General features: G+C 42.7%; 2 protein-coding genes across 9 annotated transcripts in view; one reads left to right on the plus strand and one right to left on the minus strand.

Moving 5' to 3' along the window:
• tanc2a (tetratricopeptide repeat, ankyrin repeat and coiled-coil containing 2a) overlaps positions 1-8,768 on the plus strand; it is a 131,477-nt gene extending 122,709 nt beyond the window's left edge. For 2 of the 4 annotated variants that reach the window (XM_053613353.1, XM_053613354.1), the window contains 4 exons: positions 1,594-1,685; positions 3,091-3,237; positions 4,042-4,142; positions 5,319-8,768. In XM_053613353.1, coding sequence (XP_053469328.1) covers positions 1,594-1,685; positions 3,091-3,237; positions 4,042-4,142; positions 5,319-7,107 — 2,129 coding nt within the window. In that variant the 3' untranslated portion in view covers positions 7,108-8,768. The remainder of the gene's footprint in view (positions 1-1,593; positions 1,686-3,090; positions 3,238-4,041; positions 4,143-5,318) is intronic. The other 2 variants (XM_053613351.1, XM_053613352.1) reach the window with 1 other exon arrangement.
• A 3,800-nt stretch (positions 8,769-12,568) lies between these two features.
• On the minus strand, positions 12,569-27,022 carry LOC128600566 (transmembrane ascorbate-dependent reductase CYB561). 5 transcript variants are annotated; one of them, XM_053613137.1, is made up of 7 exons: positions 26,799-27,022; positions 26,114-26,239; positions 24,020-24,220; positions 20,005-20,103; positions 19,744-19,847; positions 18,231-18,388; positions 12,569-16,802 (listed from the first exon to the last, which is right to left on the minus strand). In XM_053613137.1, the coding sequence occupies exons 3-7, from the start codon at positions 24,213-24,215 to the stop codon at positions 16,619-16,621; spliced, it is 741 nt and encodes a 246-aa protein (XP_053469112.1). In that variant the 5' UTR covers positions 24,216-24,220; positions 26,114-26,239; positions 26,799-27,022; the 3' UTR covers positions 12,569-16,618. The 5 variants fall into 5 exon arrangements, with proteins under 5 accessions (XP_053469112.1, XP_053469110.1, XP_053469113.1 ...); XM_053613135.1 differs by lacking the exon at positions 26,114-26,239; XM_053613138.1 differs by lacking the exon at positions 26,114-26,239 and having other exon boundaries at positions 26,792-26,830.
• Between the last annotated feature and the right edge of the window lie 447 nt (positions 27,023-27,469).

Consider the following 27,469-nt stretch of genomic DNA (forward strand, 5'->3'; position numbering starts at 1 on the left):
ATCCACACTACACTGGCTTTAGATTAACGAACAGCAATTGAGACTGGACAGCTAGCCTTTAGCTAATATTGTTCCCCGGGCATACGTTATGTTGTGACCATATCGAAATACATTCATGGGGAATGTTGGAGAACATGCGAAGAACATTGCCAGACAGCAGAGGTTAGTAAGCAGAGATTTGATGGGCAAGAAACTAACATGGTTCTTGGGATTGGTCAAGTTCTAGCCTGAAGTCACATATGCATGAGTGCATGTCTGGAAATGCATGAATGACGGTGATGGATTTTTTTCTCTACGCAACATGAACACTTCAGGAAATCATGTCTAGTGTTCCCAAACTCCATGACTCATTTGTTGCATGGTTTGCAGTGCTTTCTGCTCTGCCTGCTTGATCTGTCTTGTCTCCATTTACTTTTAAATCCGAGACCTTCTCAGTACCAGTGTGTCAAACAGAGTGTGTGATCTAACAAAATAGTCCATCATGCAAATTGTTTGGGGGATAATTTGCATACCAGCCGGCTACCTCAACTAATGTAAGTGATCTTACAAATCTGGGTTGCTACGGTAAACGCTACTTTTAAGTAAATCGCTGAGAACATGACGCCCATCTTCCTGTGACCAGTGAAAGCTAGATTCTCTCCTGTGTTAGCGTCACCCGTACAGGTGTACAGTAGTGGTAAGCAGTGCCACTAACTGAGTTCTGGTACATCGACAGTATCCCCAATGTTGGTGGATGAGTCTCTTTTCTTTTGTAATCAGGGCTAATTTTCCACAATGTGGATGCTCACTGTTTTAGGATAGCATAGTATGCCATACTTATTAGTATACGTAGGGGTGGGGTTGGGAGGACTGGACAACATGGAGGCAGTTCCTGATTTGTATATTAATCTTCATTCAGAGATTCAGCCCCTTCCATTCGCTGTACTCCTGACCCTTTGACCCCTGGGAGCACAGCTAAGGGAATGTGTTGTGCATCTTGTATTTTGGTTGTGTGATCAGTCATTGTCTTTCTTTTGTTGCCGGACTACTGACGTTTTGTGTATACTGTTTGTGTATCGCTATATGGAGTTTCTGTTCTTCAGTGGTTTTCAATCTGGGTTTTGAAATGGAAGAAAAAATTTCAACCATGGATTCATCTAATCCTCTAAAGCCTGGAAGAACATACCGGAGATCGTTGGTAGCACTGGCGATTGTACTAGTACATAGTTAGTACAGTTAGCCTGCTTTGCTAATCTGCCAAAGAAGCGAGCATGTTAACATGTAAATCAAACAACCAGTTCCTCACTGATTAGTGCATTGTATTTAATTGCTTAAGAACCGTTTAATTACAACTATTTGGAACTACAAGAAACGCCAGACATGCCACGCCTAGCAAGTGACATGTCGCTTGCTACAGTACTGTGAACATAGGAATAGAGTGCATGGCGCTCCACCACCAAGATTGAGAACCACTGACGATATGGATTTGATCTCTTATTATTTACCAGAGACAAAGATATAAAGATGTTGCGTCTTTCAGAGGTGCCCTTGAATGAACTGCCTGTTCCCATCGAGCGTGTTAGCATGACTCCGCTCACTTCCTGTTTGCTACAGGTCCAGCAACGTGGGCCATGGCCACCTCCAAGCCAGACATCATGATAGTCCTCCTGAGCAAGCTGATTGAGGAAGGAGATGGATTCTACAAGGTCAGTCTCTCTCCAAACGTCAAATAATAATTGATGACACTGTAGTAGATCAGTAGATATCTCTACATTCTTACCTACCTACCTACTTTCCTTCCTTCACCTAGATTACTTCTTGCCTACACACCAGCCTTCTCCCCTCCTGTCATTCCTTCTTATATATACTGTACATACATCCATTACATCTGTCTTTCCTGTCCCATTTTCTCCTTGCTACCTAGCCATCTTTCTTTCAGACTTCCTTCCCTTCTCTCTACCCACCTTTTCTGCCTGCCTTCCTTCGTTCCTACCTACCTGCATACCTTTCTACCTACCCACCTTCCTTGCTTTGTTTTGTTCCTGTATATATACCTTCTCGATTTCCATTTTCCCCTACCTACCGTCTTTCCTTCCCAGCCACATTTCTTTCTTCCGTCCTACTTACCTTTCTATCCACCCACATTGTCCTCCTCCCGACCTTCACTCCATCTAACTACCCATCTTCCTTTCTACCTTCCTACCTACCCATTTATCAACCTACCTCAGTTATGTCTTTCATTCTTACCTACATACCCACCTTACATCTGTCTTTCTTTTCATCTTTCCTCCATTCCTACCTACCCACCTTGCTATGTACCTACCTTACTTCCTTCTTTACATCCTTTCTGCATGCCCTTCATCTTTCCCATCTTCCTTCCATCAACCTTCCTTCCCACCCTTCACCCTTTGTTCTTTTCTTTCCGCCAACTTTACTTTATATCTCCCTCCCCACCTACCTATGCAGCTTCTTTCCTACCTACACTCCTTCCATCTTTCCCTTACCTACCAACCTACCTCCCTTCTGTCGTTCCTTCTTACCTACATACCTAACTTAAATCTGTCTTTTCACCTACCTCTTTAGAACGTCCTTCCCCTTGTTCTTCTACCCCCTTTTGTCTATCTTACCTATATACATTGCTTTCTACCTTTCTTTTTTCCTTCCTACCTACCTTTCTTTGTCTCTTAACTTCTTTCCTTCCTTCCTTTGCTCTTTTATTTTTACCTAATTCACTACTTCCGTCTTTCCCGTGCCTACCATCTTACCTCCCTACCATGTTACCCGGTTTTCTTTCTTCCTTCTTACAGTAGCTACCTGACCTGCAAACCATCTCTCTCACTCTTCTTACTTACCTACCTAGGTTCGTCTTTCCGTTCTTCTTCCCTTCATACCTGCCCACATGCCTTTCTTCCTCACTTCCATCCCTTCTTCCTACCTTGCCCTTTACCCATGCAACTACCTCAGTTCTAACCTCCATCCCGTCTTCCTACCTTGTGTTTTACCTACCTGCCTGCCTACCTTCCTTCTTTCCTTTCTTCCTTCCTTCCCTCCAGTCTACAGTCCTTCCTTCCCCTCTTTACATGCTAACCGCAGTGTTTCGTGCTCTAACAGAAGGGAAAGGTGAAGGAGGCAGCCCAGCGCTATCAGTACGCGCTGAAGAAGTTCCCTCGCGAAGGTTTCACAGAGGACCTGAAGAGTTTCCGTGAGCTTAAAGTCTCCCTGCTGCTCAACCTGTCCCGTTGCCGCCGCAAAATGAACGTTAGTAAACGAGCTATTATTAACTGTCTCGAGAGTGTCGATTTTTTTTACGCAGAACGAAGCGAGACCAGTCATATTTGAGTTCTGTTAATGGATATAAAGGGTGATTTCATATCACGGTGCCACCCGTACTGCTATAGAATATCTGTGCACATTTACGCTCATTTATTTGGAAATTTCATGCAAAAGTGAGGCAGAATCCTACCCAGGCACTGAGATTTTAAAAAGTTTGGGTGTTAGTGGTGTGATGCTGCTGAATTCATTCAGTCTTTCCAGATGTAATTATGGCGACATCTGACCAACATCATCACTTTTCATCCCAACCACCCTTTTTTTGTTTTTTTTTTTCAGCCCTGTGTAAAAGAAGGGATGTAGTCTGTCTTGAGATTATTTTTAGATAGATTTAGACACAACAGACTTAGTATTGTCGCAATAGTCTGGGCAGATATAAAAGTCACTGTGTTAAAAGCACCCCCTGGTGGGGATGAAAATATTGCTTTATAGAGTCTGTAAGTGTGTGTGTGTGTGTGTGTGTGTGTGTGTTCAGTCCCTTATATCGGTGTATGTGAGGGTACTTCGCTATTTTGGGGTTAAGTTGATGCAGTTCATAATGAGTGTGTCCATGATGTCAAATTATCATATGTATGTTCTGAATGTGTGTGTTCATATCAAACCATGTATGTATGTATGTATGTATGTATGTATATGTGTGCGTGTGTGCATGTGTGTATGCATGTGACTATCCCTACATGCCTCCATGTGAACGGCTCTGTGTATGACTGTCGGCCCTGTTGTTGCTTGCAGGACTTTGGCATGGCGGAGGAGTTTGCCTCCAGAGCTCTAGAGTTGAAACCCAAATCCTATGAGGCCTTTTACGCACGAGCCCGCGCCAAACGCAGCAGCAGGTAACCGTAGCAACAATCAGGAAGGGCGCTGGGACCTAAACCTCCTACTTGAATCTAATCTAGTAATCTCAGTAATGAGGTGAAATCTCACCCGGGTAGCGTTACTCTTAGGATAAGGAGGCTCGTTTTCCTACATTTCAACATTATTTTTTTATTCTGCAGACTTTCCATCTGTCACATCACATCTTTATTTCAACATTTTCAGATTATTTTCACGATTAACAACACACACAGAACGTTACCTGCCACAGCTCCGTTGTTGGACTGTGGTCCAGTGTTCGGTTGAGAAGGGTGCAGTGGTTTTTTTGGTTTTTTTTCCCCCAGCATTTTAAAGGTGCAGTTTGTAACACCTGTAAGTGTTTCTAGAGCTGTAATAATGACAGGAAAAATTAAAAGCTGTTATACGTAATATTGCCCTGCAGTGGATGCCCTCATTAGTTTCTTCATTTCAGGATTTTAGTTTAATATTCTGATTTCGATTTCTGGCCCAGAAATAATTTCCACTTGCATGCAGGACAGAATGAATAGGCCTCACCTCTTTTCCATAAAGTGTCCTGTAAAGTGCCCTGAACTTAAAATTCAGATGCCTGTCAGTGATGACCCTGTGGCTGTCCTTCGGTCCCGGAACCACTGACGGTCGACCTCATACCGAACAGTCTCTTAATCCAAGATTTTGTTGAGAGGCGTGGCTGAAGTCGGCGGTGAGAAATTGTCCGTCGTTGAAAAAAGGCTCTCGTGTAACTCCTGGCCGTTCAACATATTTTGCTAGTTCACTGTCCAGTTTGTTCAGTTTTGGGGTTATAATGTATCTCAAACTATGCTGGCTGTTATGTAATTCAGTCAAGCACTGCAACATGTCGTCACTCTGAACGCCCGTTCCAAAAGAAAATACTTTCATCAAATCACAGCTCTCGAGATGTTTCACAGGGGCCTTTAAAATGCAATTCAGGAGGCCTATATAGTTTCAAACAGAGGGACTGGGGTTGGTTGAGGGGAAGATGAGCATGGTTTTATTTGCACTTTGCAGGTAGCAGAGAGCTCTAAACTTTGCACATAAACATAAATGTCTATTAGTTTTTTTTAGTTATCTCCTCATCACACATAACACATCTGTCTCTCTCTCTCTCTCTCTCTCTCTCTCTGTCTCTCTCTCTCTCTCTCTGTGTGTGTGTGTAGGCAGTTCCACGCAGCCCTGGAGGACCTGAGTGAAGCCATACGCCTGTGTCCCAATAACCGCGAGATCCAGCGTCTGCTGCAGCGTGTGGAGGAGGAGTGTCGCCAAGTCGCTGAGCAACAGCAGCTGGATCCGCCTCCTTCCCCTCCTCATGAGCAAGCCCCGCCAATGGCGCCGCATCCTCCTCCGCTGGAGCCCCGCTTGTCTGACATGGAGCCAGTGCAGGACCTGTTTGAAGAGGAGGAAGATTACCTGGAGCAGGACTTGGATGGTCTTCCACTAGCTGTGACTGCCGAGCCACGTTCCAGTCCTTCAGGTCTGCCTGTCATTCAGAACATGCCACCTTCCCCAAGCCATTTGCCCTACCTTTCTGGAAGTGCATCCATGGGCCAGGCCTACGATCTGCGACCCAGTCCTCCTTCCATGTCCTCTCCGACCCGCCAGGGTTACCAGTCCACCTCTCCGTCGCTCTCTCCAACTCACCAGACCTCCCACTATCGTCCAAGCCCCCCTCACACCTCCCCGGCCCATCAAGCTTCCTCTTCTTCCTCCTCCTCATCCTACCACTTCAGCCCCCCTCCCTCACCTTTACGTCGTGGAGCCTACACCTCCGAGAATGCAGCCATCTACAGACCACAGTCTGCCTCTGTCAGCACAAACCGCTATCAACAAGAGGCGCTTTCCGGCAGGCCCAAATCGCCGCTGGCTAAAATGGGCAGCCAGCGCTCACTGCAGCAGCAAACCCAGTGGCTGCAGCCAGCCAAGGCCCAGATCGTCCGCACAAATCAGACCAGTGGCTCGGTCCACTCCAGCACTTACTCTCACGTGGCCCAGTCCATGAGGGGACACGTTCCTGGGGATGTTGACGAGCTTGGGGAGGTGGCCTACTCAAGCCCACTGCAAATTCAGGGCAGTGTGTACATAGAAGATGAGCTCCCTCAGAGGCCCTCACATGCATACAGGCCCAGCATCGCAGGCCCTCGTTATGGTCACATTCCACCGCAGATCAGCCGCAGCCAGTCAGCTGCTTATTATCCTGTGCAGCCACATGAAATTGAGCGCCAGCCTCAGTTATCATCACCTGAGCACCCTCACGGTCTCCGGCGCCCACTAAGTGCCACTGGCCCTACACCACGGCCACTCATCCACTCTCAGAGCACTGGCCTGCGCTTCTCACCCTCCAGCAGCAGTCTGGCAGCAGGATCCACCTCTAACTTAGGTCCAGGCTTCCGGCCCTCGGCTTCAGCACAACAAATGGAGATCCCACTGAAGCTGGCGTACGAGGGCGGATACAGCGATGACCTGTCACCAGTTTCTCCACCACAAGGCACTGATATGCGACTTTTAGGGGGGACATACCCAGGCGAGGCTATGCGGGCACGCAGCACGCCCTTCATGGGCATCATAGACAAGACAGCGCGGACTCAACAGTTTCTTCAGCAACCTTCGTCCTCTTCCTCTTCATCGCGCACTTGGGCCGTGTCGTCTTTAGACACTGTGGTCTCCAGCCCTGCCACGTCACCTGGCAACATGACCTATGGGCACCTTGCCTACTACAATCGCACCAACAACGCCCACAACGGACACCTAGTGGAGGACGACTACTATCGGCCAGATAACGCAGGCCGGGTGAGTCAGGGACCTACGTACCCAGACGTTAAGGTGGCGCGAACGCTGCCGGTCTCACAGGCCTATCAGGACAGTGACTACAGACAGGTGGGACATGGGGAGCGCCAAGGCCCTTCCTCTCCTATCAAACCAAAGAGGCCCTTTGTTGAGTCCAATGTTTGAGGCACACCTTGTAAATATGGACAAGGACTCATGTGGTTTTCCCCCTCACTTTGATGTAATCCCATCTTAAAACTGAATATATGGACCTGAATGAAGATGTTGTAGAAAGCATCTGCTTTGGGATCAGGATCCACGCAGGACGCTTCAGGAGCCACAATTGGAGTGGGCCACCATAACTGCTGTATGCTAGCTAGAGATGCGGCAATACGGGATAATAGTAGGGATGATAGATAATACAGATAGTCTGACCCCATGTGATTTTCAGAAAAGGGACATTTCATCAGTGGTCACCTTAGGCTTTGTTATTTAGGCAGAGTATTACAGAGCATAATGCGTCCAATATGCAGGACTTGTGCAAACACATGTGGCGATTTAACCCTAAAATTGCATCGGTATAAATTGCGATTTGTAGGAAGTGGTGGAAGAGAGCTTTTCAACAGCCAGCATTTACTCCTGACACACCAAGCTATCCGTTGCCCTTAGTTTTTACTGCATTTCACACACAGTTCGCGTTAGCCGACTGATTAAATGCCTCCGCATACTTCATGGGGAGACAACATTTGGCTGGCTGCTACAAGAAAATGTGGCGTAACTGCAAAGCAAACAAACAGCGCTCGTTGTGTCGTGCACATGGCAGCTGGGCAAACTGCACGGACAAACACGCTACGCTCGCTACAAACGAGGCGTGGCCAAACTAATTCCTCACGAGATGGATGAATTTGAAGAGCAGCCATCTTTGTACTGTAGTCAGATAAATCGCCACGAAATTTTAATAGCGCCCCCTGCAGTACTGGAAGTCTTGAAAAACGACAGAGACCGTGCGAGCTTGTAAGCAGGCTATACGCAAACCTCCAAATTATGTACGCTGTGGTTTTAAGTGTTGAATAATGGTCGGCGAGCCGGAGAAAGCTGTTTGATTGGCTGCTCAGCCGAGCAAATTGTTAAAGGGAAAGAAAGAATTTTTTTTTTTTTAAATCTGCTCTACCCCCGTTTGCACCAAAGAAACAAAGCAAGATCATTTAACCAGGTTTAAGGCGATGTCAAAATGATAGCTAGGCTAGTGTGTTAAGTTAAATAAAATTCATACTCCTGGACTAAATACTGTAGTAGGGCATGACCGGTATATATATAGGTACTTATTCTGGTACAACATACGTGGAATACCAGGCTTCATCTTCTTCTGGCTTCACTGGAATTTTGAATTTGAATACAGACTATCGCCCCCTGCTGATAAGAAAAGCTATTTTGGCTGTCCAAGTGTGTTCGCGAGATTTTTTGACATTGGCTTGGTATGTCAGGGTCCTAAGTCCGAATGTTTTGCAAGGCCTTAGTGATGCCGCCTGCCTACATAATGCATTACAACATTTTCACACTGTGTCAAGTGCACAATTTGTCCAAAATCCTGCACCTTAGGAGAGCAGTCTAAATTTCGTTCCCCTCGTACCTCTAGGGGAATTGTTCGAACGAGCCGTTATGCTTCCAGGCTCTGTCCTTGACCTGAAGCTTTCCTGAAGCCTCTTCTGTATATATGGCTGTAAAAGGTGATCCCAAATCAACGTGTACATATCTAAAGTAAGGACAGGAAATAGGGAATATTTATCAATTTAAGTTATGTTTGTACAAAATTATATATATATACATATATATACATACTTTATTTTGCTCTTGGTGCCGTCGTGCTCCGCTTTCTTCTTCCTGATACGTCAGTAATGTGAATTTTTATTATTATTTTTCTTATCTGCTTTAAGGGCCATTTCCTCGATGGTTTAAAATGCTGTGCTGTGGTTTCCGGACTTCAGGAGGTGCTGCAACATTCAGGAGCGTGATCTCAAACGTACAAACAGAAACGTTATTAGCGCGTGAAAGATTTTTTTTTTCATTTGGGAGAGGACAAGGTCGCTTCTGTTCGAAAGGAGAGGATTCTTTACAGTTTTACACGCTTTTCCAGATCTCTCACGTAATTTCTCACGCTTTCACAAAAAGGTTATTCATCCTCTCGCGTTGTATTTATTTCCTCATTTTTTAAATTTTTTTTTTTTTTTTTTTTTAAAGAGATTTTTAACCATTTGGAAGGGTTTCCATTAAAACACTTGATTACGCTGTGTGTTCAATCATCTTTCTGTTTCCCCTTCTTTCCTTTCAGCACCGTTTCCCTTTGTACGCTCACAGGACGGGAATCTTCGCGTCCTCTGTTTTAGCCAATCATTTTCGACTGCTGTTGAAAAAAAAAAAAAGGTGTTTGTTTTTTCTTTCTAATGTGCTGAAAACCCTTTTTTTTTTAAAGGTTGACGTGTAAATGATTGTACAAATTATGCTTAATTAGAATGCATGCTCTTTGCTGATGCACACATTAACGTGTGTGTGTGTGTGTGTGTGTGTGTGTGTGAGTTTTCATATATATATATATATATATATATATATATATATATATATATATATACATATATAAAATAGAAAGCGAGGGAAGGACTGTGCTTCAATCATTTCCCTGATTCCCACATTTTTTCCCCACACAGTTTTTTTTTTTTTTTTTTTTAAGTTTTATTTCAATTTTATAATGTTTGAGTTGTATTTTGTTGAAATCTAGGCTTTGCTATTAGTGGAATTCTCTGTACATGGGTTTTTAAGTTGGAGTAAAAGCAGAGAGAGAAAAGAAGAAGAAAAAAAAAACGGTTTCAGAAACATGAATGCATTTTTAATCCTGTTCCACGATTGTAAACTGTACAATCAACTGTATGTAAAGGAGAAAATAATGTACTAATTTAAGAATTCAAAGAAACTCCCTCGGGGGGAAACGATTAGTGGCTGCGATGAGTCTTGTTTTATTCCAGGTACATTTACGCATTTAATCTTGATACAGGTTTAAAAAAAGTAAGAAAGAAAAACAGATTCCACGTTAAAGGAATACTCCAGCGGTTTTATTTATTTATTTATTTATTTATTTATTCTTAATCTCTGTCCCCTGAACCCGTGATATGTGCGTGCGATTACCTCTGACGGGGAATTTCAACGTGTTTCCCTGAACTGAGGAAAACCAGAAATCCTCTATACTTCCAACTCACACGTTGTACGCGTTGTAACCATGACAACGAACGCCCTTACCGTTTCTAGCTAGTGCCGGCTAACTAACTAGGCCGAGCTTGTGCGCTGGATTCGATTCATTATTCTCGATAAAGCCGATGAAATGAAATACATCACCTTCGCTCGCTGTCTTTTTCCACAGACACGTTGTCTTCTATGTTTGTCTGTTTTTTTGTTTTTTTTTCCCTTGCCCCTCCCCCAACTTGTGATTGGTCATAAGTTTAAAAGCATATCCTGAAAAGCTATGACCAAAAAAAAAACAAAGTCTTTCTTGACGCTTTTCCACAATTTATTTTCCTTCTGAAAGCGTCCCGTGTCTGACTGGGTGAAGTAAACAGATTTCATGAACAAACACAACCGGCTTAATATTCGACAAAAACACCTTTTTTTTGTTGTTTTGGTTTTTTTTTGGACTGAATTCAACAGCTGCCCTTACCTTAGACCTTCATTATTTATAAGTGAGTTTGGATTTCTTTTCTTTCTCAGTCGATGACATTCTGCTCATTGGTAAACACACACACACACACACACACACACACACACACACACACTACTGATCCAGCGGATAGAGATTAGGGTGAGAAACACTGAAGTATTCCTGTTTAACATGTGATAAGAAGGATTAATGAGTAACGTGTAGGAGAAGTGACCGTGCCGAGGCGATACACCCAGTACGTAACCGTGTGATTAGCTAACAGTCCACCGCAAACAACACCAACACGGTAGGCCTGGGCGATACATCCGTATTATAATACAGCGATATTGCCTTAAACGATTACGCGATTTCCGAGGTATCGTCGGTATGCAGATATATTTTTTATCTTTTTAATAATAGATTACAAATTAAATGGTACTGAATGGATGCTTCTGATTTGACGTAATTATCTTCTTCTTTTTTTTTTTTTTTTTTTTTAAACGTAATCTTCTTTTGTCTTTGTCGGCGTTAAAGAAAAGTCCAACTCGGTTTTATGTTGATTATTTAATACTGTTTTGCAGACAGTTTGTTAGCTAAATTATAAAGCGTGATGCGCATCGTGTACGGTTGAAAAGTCCTCAAACATCGTGATATATGATAGGATATTTTTGGCGTATCGCCCAGACCTACAACACAGTACTGACGGTTCAGAACTCAGTATTAAAGCTGCAACATTGATTTTAGCCTGTCGAATTGTGCGCGCGTGTGTGTGTGTGTGTGTGTGTGTGTGTGTGCTTTTGGTTTCGACACTAACTTTAACAGCAACAGCACCGACAGAAATCAATGACACATATAATCATCATTTAGTACTAAAGACTATTAGATTATAATTCCATATTCCGTTCATTACATCCTGTTATTATGACTATTACATCCTACATTACACATCCTACATTACATTACTATTACATCCTACATTACATCCTGTTATTATGATTATTATGTTATTATGTTATTATTATCATATCTCCTTAACAACTCCTCTATTTTAATATCTTATTTCATCGTATTATCAAGTCTTATTATTTAAAGATATTGTGCTATTTCAACTTAATATCTCATTATTTCGACATTTTATATATATATATATATATATATATATATATATATATATATATATATATATTTGTTTTATGAATACTGAACACAGTTCATTGAATTAAGAATACTTAAAATAATCTAAATCAACCTCTGGTTTAATTCTATCTGGGAAATGGCACACTGAATAAGAATCATAAGCTAATATTCAATAAACTGTTGCGGGGTGTTAAATATTGAGTCTAAATAACAAGATGACCTGAAATAACGATAAATAAGTCAAAATAGGAAGGTTTTACGTCGAAATCATGGCATGCTCTTGAAATAAAGAGTTGTGAAGTGAAAATAACAAAACGCTATGTTGAAATAATGACATCTCGATTTTTTTTTTTTTTCTTTCACGTTTTGTGGGTCAGGGCTTGCGGTAAACAGAGAAAAAATTTCCTTTGACATGGCAATAACGTTTACTCGGGTTGCCGTGGTGTGCGTCCGCAGCTTCTAGCTTTCCGTGTGTAAATATTGCAGAAATATTTCCGCTTGATATGACAGTAAGAAATATTAACCGAGGCACAGAATTATTGACCATACCGGGTGCAGTTTGAAATTGCGTAATGCTTCCAGAGCTTTGGAAAGATATCATTTTAAACATATCTAAAAAAAATAAATAAATAAAAATAAAAAGTAAAGGGATTTTACTTTTCTGCCTGTGAAATGAGCTGACGACACCCGTCCCTCCACCCCCGTGCAAGCCCCGCCCCCTTTCCCCCATAAAAGGCGACATAAGGTGTGCACAGTTTCAATGTGGTGGTGGGTGTGGCCATAAAACGTACAAAAACTACACAAACTGCTCCTAACACACATTTCATCATCCGTTCAGCCCGGAGTCTTTTATTCCTCTTTTTCCACAGCAGTTTGACAAAAATAAAAAAAAAATTATCATCAAAGAATGGCACGTGGTACATTTTATCCATTTATAGCTACTTTTAATGTTGTGGCATGTCCAAGAAACAAGTTTTTACGTTACGTTTTAGCTGCTTTAAATATAAACGTAGCTTATGGCAGATATAAACGGTCGTTCCCTCACGAGCCTTTCTTTCATCCACTCTTGAAGTTATTGTGACAAAAAAATAAGTAAATACGCCGCTTGTTTTCTTACAAAGACGTCGGAAGATTTAAAGTTACAGCTTTACCTCAGACTGTTACAAAAGCGCTGACACTGGAGACTCCTTCAGGTCAGGGGTTCTACATAAAAACACCTTGGTAAGGAATATGCAATAAGATGCATCATGTAATACCTTTCAGTGAACACACGGAGGCGATGTTAGAAAGTGTTGCACAGCAGCCTCTGTTGAGTTTCATGCAGTCAATAATAATAATAATAATGATGATAATAATAATAATGATGTTTGAAACCCAGGTTAAAGTGATGAATCTGCTTTTCTCAGTCGGGAATAGCTCAGACACTCCTGCTTCGTTTGTTTCTCGCGACGTCGTTAAACCTCCACATACAAACAATCCCCGTTGTGTGATTTCTAATAAATGTACGGGCAGATATAGTAAAACACAGTAATGATTTAAACGTTCTGTTCAAATAATATCAATACTAGACCGATATAATGTACCATCATATTTAGATCATCAACGAGGCCACGTGTCAAACCATACAAACGTCCAAGGCGATGCATTCTGGGTATTCTCTACTCTCTCCAGCGTACATCATTCGGCCCCGACCCGTTAAGCGGTGCATTGTGGGATGTGGCTACTAAACAGTGCACTGTGTAGCGAATAGGGACTTGAAAATGACTTGGTTCTATGGCGTCACAGTGGATACGGTGCATCAATGGCCTCGACTGTACAGATAATCATTATGGGTGGCTTTGCTTCCTCTACGGAACTTCATTCGGACACGATCCTGGACGCGATCGCAGTGCGTCGTGGGATATCACGAGCGTACATTCGGATTCCAAACTGACTGCGAAACGGCGTGGAAAGGGCGTGGTTTCGGACGTGTGTGGCGTCCTTCGCTGGTGTAAGATCGAACGTGAATGCTACGAGTTAAACCGATTCATCAGACTATACTTTGATAGTTATAACTAATGATAAAAAAAACCTCATTTTGTATAAATAATTCAAGTTAAACTCCTGATTTAACATTACATTACTAACTAGCTAACGTCTAACTCTAGAAGCCGCTAGCATTTTTGTTTGGTTTTTTTGGTCGTTTGTTTATAACGTACCGTATCGGCGTCAAATTACAGCTTTCGGAAAATTACGAGTTCCCAACCGGTAATTACGAGCTCAGTGGTTTTTACCTGAACAGCTGAAGCCTCATTACTGTAAAGACAACATGACGTGGATGTGTAATTATAATTATTTCACTATTTCTGCGGTATTAGAACAGACTCGAGCTTACTCTGGACATCTAGAAAGTTCTTGCAGGGAATTATATTCAAAGGCCTTTATAGTAATTAGGGCTTCAAACACAATGTGGTCCAGTACCCTCAGCTTTTTTTTTCTTTTTCTTTTTTTACCAGATGTCACCACGTTGTCTGATATCGACACACATTCTGATCAAACTGTACTTTGTGTCACGGACATACAAAATACCTCTGTGTATGTCTGATAATTTAACAGGGTTTCTAAGCTTTCCTCATTTAAAACAAAATAAAAAATTAAATAATTCCAAGACCTTCTCAAGACTTTTTTTTTTTTTTTTTAAACTTTCTGAACATTTCCGAGCGTGTCATGAAGAAGAAACTTCATACGAGGATGAAATTCAGACATCTAAAGACGACAGGTCCGGAACCTCGGTGTCTTGAGTCTCACTTGAAAATGGTTTCTGAATTTCCGCACATTTTTGGAGCGCTTTTAAAATTCTTCACGCATTTAAATTTAAACTACTATACAGAGGGATTTCTTTTATTAAAATGAAAAGAAAAAAACAAACAAACAAACAAACAAAAAACCAACATGGTTATTGAGTCAGGGGAGAAGAAAAACCACCGTATAATCTGATGATCCTGAGCTCGGACACGTCGAACGTCCTGCTGCAGCATGACTGGTGTGTGCTGCGGCCAATCGGGAGAGAGCGAGAGAGAGAATGTAAACGAATCGAACAGACGTGAACGAGTGAACCGGTCGCATATTATTGATGGTGGTTTTGATTTTTCCTGCTAAACAGGTAAGGCCTCTTGACCTCTAATCTGACGGGAACCTGGAGAAGGGTGGATATGTTCTCACCGGGGAATTCGGCCAGTTGTAGGTGGTTTAAACTTGGACAGGATTCTTCGGTTCACTCCTGGTGTGTGTGATTTTGATAGATCTGTGCTTATTTATCCGCAAAACTGTTGGCTAGCAGGTGTTTTTGGTGTGTTTTTGGTGTGTTTTTATGCATTTTAAAAGCGCTGGGACGGATAAGGTAAGAGTACGGTAATCAGAATTTGGCTCTTTGTTAGTATCTATATTTCAAATCGCTCAATACGTATGTCATTTTAACGTAACGGCCTCGGACGTCTAGTCTATCAAGTGCTTCCGGTGTGTTTTTCTGTGCTTCAAGGATTTTAAACTCAGATGCACTTGGGTGAGAGTCGGGCATTCGAAGCGTCAGCGTATACAGTACTGTGCAAAAGTTTTAGGCGCACGCAAAGAAAGGCTGCAGCGCAAAGATAATGACCTGAAATGTTTCCCCATTTAAAAATAATAATAAAAAAAAACACTATAAAAAGCAGTAAACCGTATACATGAAACAAAGGCGATACGTGGTGTGACGACCCTTTGCTTTAAACATAAATAAATAAATAAATAAAGTAATCTCAGGTAGAACGTGTGCAGGTTTATAAGGGAAGGAGCTGCCGGTGTTACCGAGCGTCTTGCAGAACCAGACGCGGTTCTTCTGGAGACTTTGACCGTCGCGCTCGTGTCTTACTTTCTCGGCGAAACCCTTCGTTACGTTTTACGTCTGAAAAGTCTCTCTTACGACTCAATACTCTGCTTTCTTTACTGTCGTACGAACGTTTTTTTGGTTTTTTTCCCGTAACGTTTAATCTTGTGCTGGAAAACTAACGTTTGGGAATCGGAACTGTTCTTGTACCAACTCGATAATGTAGAAGTCGTCAAATAAAAACATCTCCGACAAAGTCTGCGTTTAAAAAAAAAAATGAGAAAAGAGTTTTCTAGTTGTACTAAAAAAAAAAAAAAACGTTTGCACAGTACTGTATATTTTTCCTTCCTTCTGATGTGTCGTTCTATTCGCAGCTCTATTTCAGGTAGCGTGTTCGGCTAGCTGTTAGCTAGCGTTACGCGTTCCTCTCTAGCGTATGCCTTTGAAAGCATCGACCGAGTCGATCGTTTCATTAACTACAGAGCTTACGTTCCCGTAACGCTTCTGTAATCCCGAAGGCACGACGTTAACCGCGAACAGAGTCCTGAAGACTTCGGACACGTCTTAAACCGCGTTCCGTCCCTAATAAACGGTTTGCTAGCATACCTGTGGTTTCGGTGCTATTTTGGTCATCGTATTTCATCCATAAAAATGCAGTTTGGGACGCAGGCCTGAATTCTCATCGTGTTATTTGCGTGGAAGAAAACGGGTGGAGATACAAAAGCGTACATCCTGCAGGTTTGGAATCAAATCAAGTTTGGAATCTTTCTCCTAACTCGCTATTTTGATACAAAACACGAAGACCGAGAAATCTTTTTACGTACTCGAATCCGAAACTCGTTTCGCCGTGGATACGTTCATCCGTAGGATACGGCCGAGATGAGACGATGACCCCGGCTTTCTGTTACTGAACACACACACACACACATACGCACACACGCACGCACACACACAGGGGGGAAGTGAAGAGAGGTTAAAACGGAATAAGGAGGCTGGAGACTAAAGCGGAGGATGAGTGTTGAAGCGTCGGCGCTGTGTTAAGGCATGCTGGGCCTGGAGTCCTCGCTCAGAGTGCTGAAGTGGATAGACAGAGCCTCTTCCTCGGGGTTCGGCGGTCGTCTGAACTCTTCTCTGGTCACCACGTAGCCCACGAGCACCCCGAAACACACCAGCAGCAGGCCGAGCATGTTGGCCAGAACCTCCTCGGGAGCGAACGGTGGCCTGGGTCACAATCAGAGAAGCACCGCAGTATTAGTACTTTATCGCTTTGCCTAGCTTTCATTTTAGATAAGAAAGTTTTTTCCTCTTTTACCCCGAGCGTAACTGGAAATCGAATACGCGTACGCTCTTTTCGTTCTTCCTGAAGTACTGAAGAATAAAACACTCCATGTCACGCTGGCGTGGGAGAATAATGAGTGACGGTGTGGTGTGGAGTTCATGTTACCATCTAGAAGTATTTTATTAATCTAATACCACAGCGATATTCCAGTCATTGTTTTTTTTTTTGTTTATGTATTCCATTTATTAGGCGATTTGCTTTTTATCCATTTTCAGTTATATTTACCGTTGTAGATTTCCATGCTTTGTCGTTTCAAAAAGAGAGAAAGAAAGAAAGAGGAAGCGAGTTGCTTTTCAACGTAACCGAAATGGATAAATAGTACGACGTGTCGTCCTGATATTTTTTTTCCCCAGCATGCACAGGATGCGTACCTGCTTCTGTCTGATTTGTTGGAAACGGCTAGGAACCTACTCGAGGTCAGAAAATTGTTTACAGCAAACTATTAATGGAGATATTCTCTTCAGAAGAAGAGAATAATGGCAGAAGAAGGAAGGATGAACGAACGATCGTCGCTCGTAAATTCGAACCAAGTATCGCTAAACGGACGTAGTTTCGGTGTAGTAAGCTGTGCAGCTGGTAGTGACGCTAGCTAGCTTTAGCTATGTAATCGCTTTGGTCGACGATCTGTAAACTGTTTTGGTTGTACGGCGTCAGAGAGTGCCAATTATTTACGCGAGTGCATGCGAATTGTTTCCTAGACTGAAAAACAAATGCTAGTTTCGTTGAAACACCTGCAGAGATGGGTGTTTTTATTTCCTTTCTTTTTCTCCATTTCTCCTTTTACAAAAGCGCTTCGGTAAAAAAAAAAAAAAGTTACGAAGGATTAAACCGTTCGCTTTTTTTTTCAACCTTTCCGAACGCCGCATCGCTTTGTCTCCGATATCCGTCCGCTCACAAATCAGTGAATCGCGGTGAGTCACGTTTTTGGAGTGACTCATCATCCTGACGACCTCCAGCCAAGAGGCTCTCGACACCATCGTGCATTTTCTGGAGCTTTCACTAGGCTCTGATGACTCATGCTGCTCGAAACAAGCTCTTCGGCTTCGTAAAGCCTGCCGCTATTAGTGACTGGATACAAATCCTGTCATAAATCTAAATGAGAATAAACAGATTACGCAACAGATGCAGCTGGACGAGCGCGAAATGTGTAAGACGCTGAATTGCTACGAATTCTGCCTAGAACATGCCCGCTGTAGAATAAACGGATGGTCTGAGTCTGAGATTTTAAAAATCCTATGGCACACTCTTGTAACGCACTCCGTCTCTGCCGTAAGAGCGGGGAACGCGCAAACATCAGCCGCGGTACTCACAGGCCGCTGAAGATCGCTTTCTCGGAGATGCCCATGAGCGAGGAACCCACCGCCATGGCCAGGAGCACCAGGCCAAAGAATACATGCAGTGGCAGATACCATCTCCGTAGCACTGTTGATGCCCAAGGAAACAGGAAGAAGCCCAATCCCAGCAGCCACTGCACAGGAAATCAGAGTCGGGATTCTAACACGCAGCACAATAAAACTGATGAACGTGAACTGGAACGGGTTAGTTTTAGTTTTAGCATAAACTGTGTTTTCAGAAGAAAGCCAGCGATGCATGTTCAGGTGTACGACTGAAATGCTAGGTGTGGGGTAGTTCAGGTCTAGTTCAGGTGGAGGTGATAACTGAAAAGCCAGGTGTGGGGTAGTTCAGGTGTAGGTAAGGATTGAAAAGGCCAGGTGTGGGGTAGTTCAGGTGTAGGTAAGGATTAAAAAGGCCAGGTGTGGGGTAGTTCAGGTGTAGCTAAGGATTAAAAGGCCAGGCGTGGGGTAATTCCGTTGGAAGTAAGGATTAAAAGGCCAGGTGTGGGGTAGTTCAGGTGTAGGTAAGGATTAAAAAGGCCAGGTGTGGGGTAGTTCAGGTGTAGGTAAGGATTAAAAAGGCCAGGTGTGGGGTAGTTCCGTTGGAAGTAAGGATTAAAAGGCCAGGTGTGGAGTAGTTCAGGTGTAGGTAAGGATTAAAAGGCCAGGTGTGGGGTAGTTCAGGTGTAGGTAAGGATTAAAAGGCCAGGTATGGGGTAGTTCAGGTGTAGGTAAGGATTAAAGGGCCAGGTGTGGGGTAGTTCAGGTGGAAGTAAGGATTAAAAGGCCAGGTGTGGGGTAGTTCAGGTGTAGGTAAGGATTAAAAGGCCAGGTGTGGGGTAGTTCAGGTGTAGGTAAGGATTAAAAGGCCAGGTGTGATGTAGTTCAGGTGTAGGTAAGGATTAAAAGGCCAGGTGTGATGTAGTTCAGGTGTAGGTAAGGATTAAAAGGCCAGGTATGGGGTAGTTCAGGTGTAGGTAAGGATTAAAAGGCCAGGTATGGGGTAGTTCAGGTGTAGGTAAGGATTAAAGGGCCAGGTGTGGGGTAGTTCAGGTGGAAGTAAGGATTAAAAGGCCAGGTATGGGGTAGTTCAGGTGTAGGTAAGGATTAAAAGGCCAGGTGTGGGGTAGTTCAGGTGTAGGTAAGGATTAAAAGGCCAGGTGTGGGGTAGTTCCATTGGAAGTAAGGATTAAAAGGCCAGGTGTGGGATAGTTCAGGTGTAGGTAAGGATTAAAAGGCCAGGTGTGGGGTAGTTCAGGTGTAGGTAAGGATTAAAAGGCCAGGTGTGGGGTAGTTCAGGTGTAGGTAAGGATTAAAAGGCCAGGTGTGGGGTAGTTCAGGTGGAAGTAAAGATTAAAAAGGCCAGGTGTGGGGTAGTTGAGATGTAGGTAGGTATTAAAAGCCCAGGTGTTGGGGTAGTTGAGGTGTAGGTGAGCCTGAGAGCCAGGTGTGTGAGGGCTCAGGTGCAGGTTAGGCAGGTGTGGCTCACCTGCATGAGGAAGAGGATGAAGGTAAGCATGCCACACCAGCTATGCAGAGAGGTCATGTTAGGGAAGCCGGCTTTATTATGGACATCAAACACGGCCACCAGACCTGAAGAAAGAGTCATGCGACACCATTACACTGCCTTCACCTTTACTACCTTTCAGGTTTATTACGGCCATGAAACAGAGCAGGAAGTCTACAGTAACAGACAAACACACAAAGGCCAGTTTATTCCTGTGCGTACGGAAATGTGGACAGAACTTACCCACAATGCTGATAACAAGGGCCATCATGTGTATCAGAGCGTGGAGGATCTTCACCGAGCGCTTACTCTCGTTCCTGAACACACGGTACACCAGCACGCCTACCAGGAGTGTGATAAGAGGGGGCAGCAGGGTTAGACTCCAACCACGCCGGTGAACGTGGGAAAATTACATATCTCTCATCTGTTAAAGGAGTAGTCCAGTGTTTTCCAGCCTAATCTTTGTCGTGTTTGTATGATTATAGGAATCACGATACATTTTCTCTTCTGGACTGAGATTAAAAACAACAACAACAACAAAAAAAAACAGTTACTCCAAACTCACCTGTAATAGAAGTCTAAGGGCAGATGTTAAATGCTGTTCATAAACCTTTAAACTATGGGACTTTGTATCATGAGTTCAAAACTCCAACAGTAACGACGTGGGGGTGAGCTGGAGGTGAGGGAAAATCTCATCACAGCTGGTTTTATGCCGTTTTACTGCATAAACTACAGAGTAAAAAGTAGTTCCGGTTATTTCACGTTTAAAGGGTTCGTCGTATCCGTACGCCACCGGAGCCACACGTGTACCGGTAACATGAACGCACGTTCTCTCCTCTGGAAAATCTCCGAAAGAACCGATTAAAATGATTTTAGAGCTTTACGAACATATCCGAACAACGCAACAACTGCCCTTAGATTTCCATTATAAGTAAGTTTTGAGCAAAGAAGAAGAAGAAGAAAAAAAAGGTTTTCTGCTCTTTTCTTAGTGTGCTCCTTTTCTTTTCTTTAGTCAGTGGTAATCATATATCCAGTAGAGATACTGTAGCGTAGACAGAGATTATATTAAAAAACAGAGGTGTACCCCTTTAACACTACTAACAGAGTGAAATCTACTACAAGGAAGCACTTCGGATTATGATAATGATGATCGTGATGATGATGATGATGATGATAATAATAAACTCTGATAACAGGTAGTCTCTACCGCTCTAGCCAAAATGAGCGTTTCCGTGTGGCCCCGTACTGCGACAATCTAATCTTCCCAAGCCGCACCTGAGGGACGAGCACGTTCGACACGTCTCTCGGGTGCACAGCTGCCCTCGGGGTTGTTCTTAACCGTGTCACTCTGGAATGATCGAACCTTTAATGGTGCAATGACCTTTCAGGTTCGGCGTCCTAATCGAATTGCCCGAGTGACGGCTGAACAGATTAGCTGAGCAGAAGGCGTCTGGTTCTGCCAGGGGTTCAATTCGCTGCCTCGTGGACAAACGATAAATTCCCTAATTACAGGTTTCGTACACAAAGCCACAAAGTCTGTTTCAGATTACAGGCGGATCTATAGGGCCTGGTCCGACGCTCTACAGCTGGACCAATCCATTTTTCTTTATTTCTTTATTTTTTTCCCCACAGATTTATTAAACAGCTGCCAATATACACGGTCAAAACTCTGCGCTGCCACAATTTGTTCATCGCTAACGATAGCTGCCTTAGCCATTTACAAAGCCGCGGAGCTTATTCAGTGATGATCCCAAAAGCAGCTCGTATGTAGCCCCCCCCCAACCCCCACACACATACACACAAATAAGATTTGCACAGGAAAAAAAAAACCCCCGAGAGTGGATGTGTAGCAGTGATTCGATTAGAACCTAGAACCTCTGTCAGAATAAAAGTCTCCCAGTTTAAACCTCCTGCTTTTTAAGCACGTTTCTGCTCTCCTAGCCAACACATGCAAATCCTTAGCAGCACCTCGGTCTGGTACTGGAGCCAGACTCGTGTTTCAATAAGCCAGCTCAGCCCTTTTCGATACGCCAGCACGGCCGAAAGCCAAAACATTCTTTGGATCTTTCCAAAGATCTGAGCTTTTCGCCTCGTCCGGTGCCGCAGCAAAACTCGGACGAGAACTCGTGCAGTTAATGTGTCAAACCCTCAGAGGGCAGATTTCTGAGAGGGCCAGTCTGTAATAAATTGTAGCGTTTGTGTGTGTGTGAGTGTGTGTGTGTGTGTGTGTGTGTGTGTGTGTCGGAGCAGATATATTTTTAAACACTGTTTTCAAGTGCTGGGGACAAATGATGACAGGGTGAGAAGAAGGGAAAGAAAGTGAGAAGAGAAGAGAAGCAATAATAAGGAAGGAAGTTTAGCCACTTTTCTCTTCAGTATCAAGAAGAAGAAAAAAGAAAGAAAAGCACAAATAAAAATCATCATTCATTGATTTTATTTGTTCGATCGGTTGATTGTCTCGAATTCTCAAAGCAGTAATCTCCTTCTTTGTACTTTGGCTCTTCCTGCCTGTCAAATGATCTTACTTCAGAATGTGCTAGTTTTTGTGAGACAGATTTCCGTGTACATGTGATTCCCCTGCACATGCCAATCAGTAACTAGGGCAGAATCCTAAATCCAACTACACTCCCTTGACCCTTAATCCGGGAAAGTACAGCGCCCTCCACTAATATTGGCACCCTTGGGAAATATGAGCAAAGAAGGCTGTGAAAAATTGTCTTTGTTATTGTTTAACCTGTTGATCTTTTGTTCAAAAAATTCACAAAAATACTCTACTCTCATGGATGTCAAACAATTACAAACACAACACGGGTTTATCAAAAAAAAAAAAATACATCGTTGTTCAATATAGGTGTGCGACAATTATTGGTACCCCTATGAATTCATATGAGAAAAATATATATTCCCATTGATATTTCAAATTATTTTAGTACACTTGAGTGACTAGGAACAGGAAACTGTTCAACCGTGACTTCCTGTTTCACAGGGGTATAAATATGACGTAACACACAGGCCAAATTCCCTTTGTCACTCATCACAATGGGTAAGAGCGAGGAATGTAGCTGTGATGTGCGGCAAAAGGTTGTTGAGCTTCACACAATGGGGCGTGGCTATAAGAAAATAGCACAAGCATTGAAAATGTCCATTTCACCATCAGGGCAATAATGAAGAAGTTCCAGTTAACTGGAAATGTTATGAATCGACCTGGAATTAGACGTGTGTCTGTATCGTCTCAACGCACTGTGAAGAGGACGGTTCGAGTGGACAAAAAATCTGCAAGGATCACAGCTGGACAATTACAGAAGTTAGTTGTGTCTCGGGGTCAGAAAGTCTCCAAAACTACAATCTGAAGTCACCGACATCACCACAAGTTGTTTGGAAGGGTTTGAAGAAAAAAGCCTCTACTCTCATCCAAAAACAAACTCGAGCGTCTTCAGTGTGCCGACACTACTGGAACTTCAAATGGGATCGGTTTCTACGGTCAGATGAAGCCAGAATAGAGCTTTTTGGTAATAAACACCAGAGGTGGTTTTGGAGCACACAGAGAGGTAGTCATATGGAAAAGTACCTCATGCCCACGGTTAAATATGGAGGAGGATCTTTAATGTTTTGGGTCTGGGTCCAAAACATACATCAAAATCAACACAGAAATGGTTTACTGACCACAAAATCAAGGTCCTGCCATGACCCTCCCAGTCCCCTGACCTGAACCCCATAGAAAACCTGTGGGGTGAACTGAAGAGGAGAGTCCACCAGCGTGGACCTCGAAATGTGAAGGATCTGGAGAGGTTCTGTATGGAGGAACGCTCTCAGATCCCTCACCATGTATTCTCCAACCTCATCAGCGTTATAGGAGAAGACTCAGAGCTGTTATCTTGGCAGAGGGAGCTAGCACAAATTATTGACTCAAAGGGTGCAAATAATTGTTGCACACCTATATTTAACAAATATTTTTTTGACAAACCTGTGTTGTGTTTGTAATTGTTTGATATCCATGAGAGCAGAGTATTTTTGTCTTTTTTTTTTAACAAAAGATCAAAAGGTTAAACAATGAAGACAATTTTTCACAGCCTTCTTTACTCATATTTACCAAAGGGTGCCAATATTAATGCAGGACACGGTACATGGGCTAAGCCTTTTTTTCTTAAAGGAACGCCTCAGCAAAAAAAAAAAAAGATGTTTCCACAAAATGGACGTTCTGCTGATGTCTTTCGTTTTCAGTCAAAACACCAACATTAACGTTTCTCTGCCGTCTTACCGTCTCCATACAGGAAGACGAGGCCCATGACCATGCAGAGCGGGTGCACGTTAAACTGCTGTTGCGAGCTGTCCCAGGCGTAGCCCCCGTGGTAGTGGCCCATCCACACCCCCGTGAGCACCACGCAAACCACGCCCAGCACCTGAGAGCTGACCACGTAGCACTGCAGCGTCCGAAATCCACCCCAACCCTCCATCGCTCCTACAGAGAGACAGGAGGAAATTGTTTATGTAACATTTGTGGAAGGAGTCTCCAGTATCAGCGCTTCATAGCAGTCGGAGGTCAAGCTGTGCGTTTATTCCCTGCTGATGACGTGTTGTGGATGTTTCGATGAAAAAACTAACTAGAAATGAACGTAAAAACTGCCAGAAGATAAAAGGACAAAAAAATCATTCAGAAAATATATTGCATTGCAGCGTGCGATGAACCTGAGGACCGGTGGAGAACGCGAGCACTTCTGCTCTCTAGTGAGTTCCTCACCAATATCAGGACACCACAATGGACGATTTTACTGTCAAGATCAGTCCTGCAGGAAGTAAAGCGATGAGAACAGACTCGCTTCGCACTGATGCGGAAAGGGAAAAAAATAAGGCGAGAAATAAATGATTCTTTGATATTCCAAGAGCGATGAAGAGAGCGCGCGAGAGAGAGAGAGAGAGAGAGAGAGAGAGAGAGAGAGAGAGCATGAGGTCAGATGAGGGCAGTCATGACGTGACGGAGCATCGTGATCGACTTCGCCCATGAACGTTCAGCGTCGGTGCCAGACTGCAATATGAAGCGAAGTGACACATTAACTGGAGCTCAGACATCACCTTCTCCACCTCACCCTGCAAACACGAGGAAATAAACGATGACCAGTGCATCGATGGGCCATGTGCAAGACGTTTCACATGACACGCGCCGTCTGTCTGAGCGAATTAAGATAAGCGGAGAATAAAGAACACAGAGCCTGAGATTGTTTCAGATGATTGCAAAAGTTTGCGCTCCCTAAAAAACGACAACAACAACAACCAAACCGAGGCATTGAACGAAAGTGTGCTGTATGATATCAACTAAATACTGGTGTTTGTTCTGCTTTTTATTTCTCAGAAAGACCTTTTCAGGAAGAAATGTCAAAATATAGCGGCTTAGTTTTTTCCCCACCTCTAATTTAAATAAGACATGTTAATAAGGCTCCTCACTAGAGTATGTACATGGGGTGCAAACATTTAAGATGTTCAGATTAGATCATATCTAAGGCTGTATAACGTGTGACTTTGTCGTGTTCAGTGAATGTACGGTAAAAAAAAAAAGTTTCTTTACAGTTTCATTTCATTTGTATGTAACTCTTTTGAAATGGTTTTCATTTTAATATTATTTTATTATTATTATTTCTTTTCTTTTATTTGTTTTAACTCCTTACCAATTCTACTTTTTTTTTTTTTTTTACTTTTTCCCTTATTCTGTTCTTGTGCATTCAGCTTTCGCATTACAGTGAAGCAAGGACGACGAGGGGGGCACAAACTTTTGCACTCAAAGCTATAAAACGGGGCCAGATACAGATATCGTGATACAGATATCGCGTGTAAAAAAAACAAAAAAAAACAAAAAAAAAACACCAACACGAATACTAGTATCTCTATATTATTGGCGATTTGCTTATGTTTAATGATGTTGCCACGGTTACACATTCACGACCACCAAAATTCACACTGAACTGGATGTCTTCGTTAATTGCAGTCTGCCTGGGCGTGGCTAGCGGGGAAAAAAATATATACACATGAACGCATCTTCAGGCTTGGTTAAAAAAAAAAAAAAGGAAAAAGCTGAGTTCATAAACGCGTGTTGTATGATGTGTTGCATCATAAAACATGAGAGCCAATCAGTTTCCAGTATTCAAATGCAGGCTATGTATAACAATACAACGATACAATATAAACAAACTATGAGTGAAAAAGCAAAGTTAAAAATCCTTATTACAGGAAGTAGCAATGCAGCTATAACAGCACTAGGGCCTGATGATACTCACCGTACTCCGTACTACCGTAGAAAAGTGAATTATTCGACATCATCGTATTATAATTTTAATTTTAACCTTTAATCGAGCCTTCCGACCTGAAACGCTGACTTCAGAGCACCTCGTGTCCTGTTTACAGACGTTAATCGTTGTCGCTTTGTTGGTTTTAGGCTCTCTAAAGCAAATATGAAGCGGGTACGGTGTGTTATTACGTGTTGTTCATCCTGCACCAAGAAACAAAACAAAACAATACCGTATTCTGCACTTGTGTGGTTTTTGTACTCTTATACTGTTGCATTTGTTGTTCATTTGTTGTTGTTTCGCTTGGGAAGTCTCGAACTGAGATTTATCGGAAGAAAACACAATGACAGTAACAGGCTACTTTTGACTCCTTGAACCTGTCACATTTAAGTATAATAATAATAATAATAATAATAATAATAATAATAAGTATATAATGCATGCTGGTTCATGTGCATAATATTTAGTGTCAAAGCCATCTTTCTGACCCTAAACATATCCATATCCATTACTCAGTGGTATTTCTTCTCTAAAGAACTCTTTAGGCAGGTGAATGAACCATGAACAGGTGAAGTGCCACTAATTACATTCATCATTAACACATCTACAACCAGAGTTCACTCAAATCAAGCAATATATTCAACAGAACCTGACAGAAGCCGACAGCCGGTGTCAACCGGAAGTGAACATTAGAGGAAACAAAGACAGTCTTTTATTATTATTATTATTATTAATATTAATATTATTATTATTACTTCTCACCTTCCTCAACTGATAAGAAGGTGCGCTCGAGCTGTTCCTGGAAGAAGAGAAGAAGAAGAAGAAGAAGAAGAAGAACACACTGCACAAAGATGGCTGTTTCTTTCTTTCCAAACAACAAATTCTCTCCTCTTAACGCTTCATTGTGTATAATTTATCTTCAGCCTGTGTTTGGAGGTGAAATCTTTCCTCCGGTTCTGGGTTTTGTTTTCCCCTACAGTCACGAATGAACCTGTACGGGCTTGACAGATAAAGCAGCAGGGTGTTGGGAGGGTTTTAGCCACGCCCATGTCCTGTCCCGATTGGCTGGATTGAAGAAGGAGGCGCGACCAGCTGTGTTCAGTTGCCTTGGCGACCAGACGTAATGGACGATGTCCAGATAGAGGAGGTAAATAAAATGAACAGACTCGAGTGTAGAGAGACAAAGGTCCTGTGTTTTAATGAAGCTTTTATCATAAATAATACTTTCATACACGCTATAGAGAGGAAGGACAATTACATCCTACTACACTTACCCCCTTGTAATTTGCTGCAAATGTATTACTGGTTTGAGTAATAATAATAATAATAATAATAATAAGGCACTTTTTACATTTTGTATTCCTCATCAAAAGGTTTTGGGTTTTTTGTTTGTTTGTTTGTTTTGGTTTTTTTTTTTTTTTTAATTCAAGCAA

This window comes from Ictalurus furcatus, chromosome 24 (assembly GCF_023375685.1).
Source record: "Ictalurus furcatus strain D&B chromosome 24, Billie_1.0, whole genome shotgun sequence".
Classification (NCBI taxonomy): domain Eukaryota; kingdom Metazoa; phylum Chordata; class Actinopteri; order Siluriformes; family Ictaluridae; genus Ictalurus; species Ictalurus furcatus.

Coding starts and splice junctions, on each gene's coding strand:
- LOC128600566 (XM_053613135.1), bottom strand. CDS start 24,215: ATGGAGGGTTGGGGTGGATTTCGGACGCTGCAGTGCTACGTGGTCAGC. Junction 20,104..24,019: donor CGTCTTCCTGTATGGAGACG/GTAAGACGGCAG, acceptor CACTCCTGGTAG/GCGTGCTGGTGTACCGTGTG. Junction 16,803..18,230: donor AAAGCGATCTTCAGCGGCCT/GTGAGTACCGCG, acceptor ATTGTGACCCAG/GCCACCGTTCGCTCCCGAGG.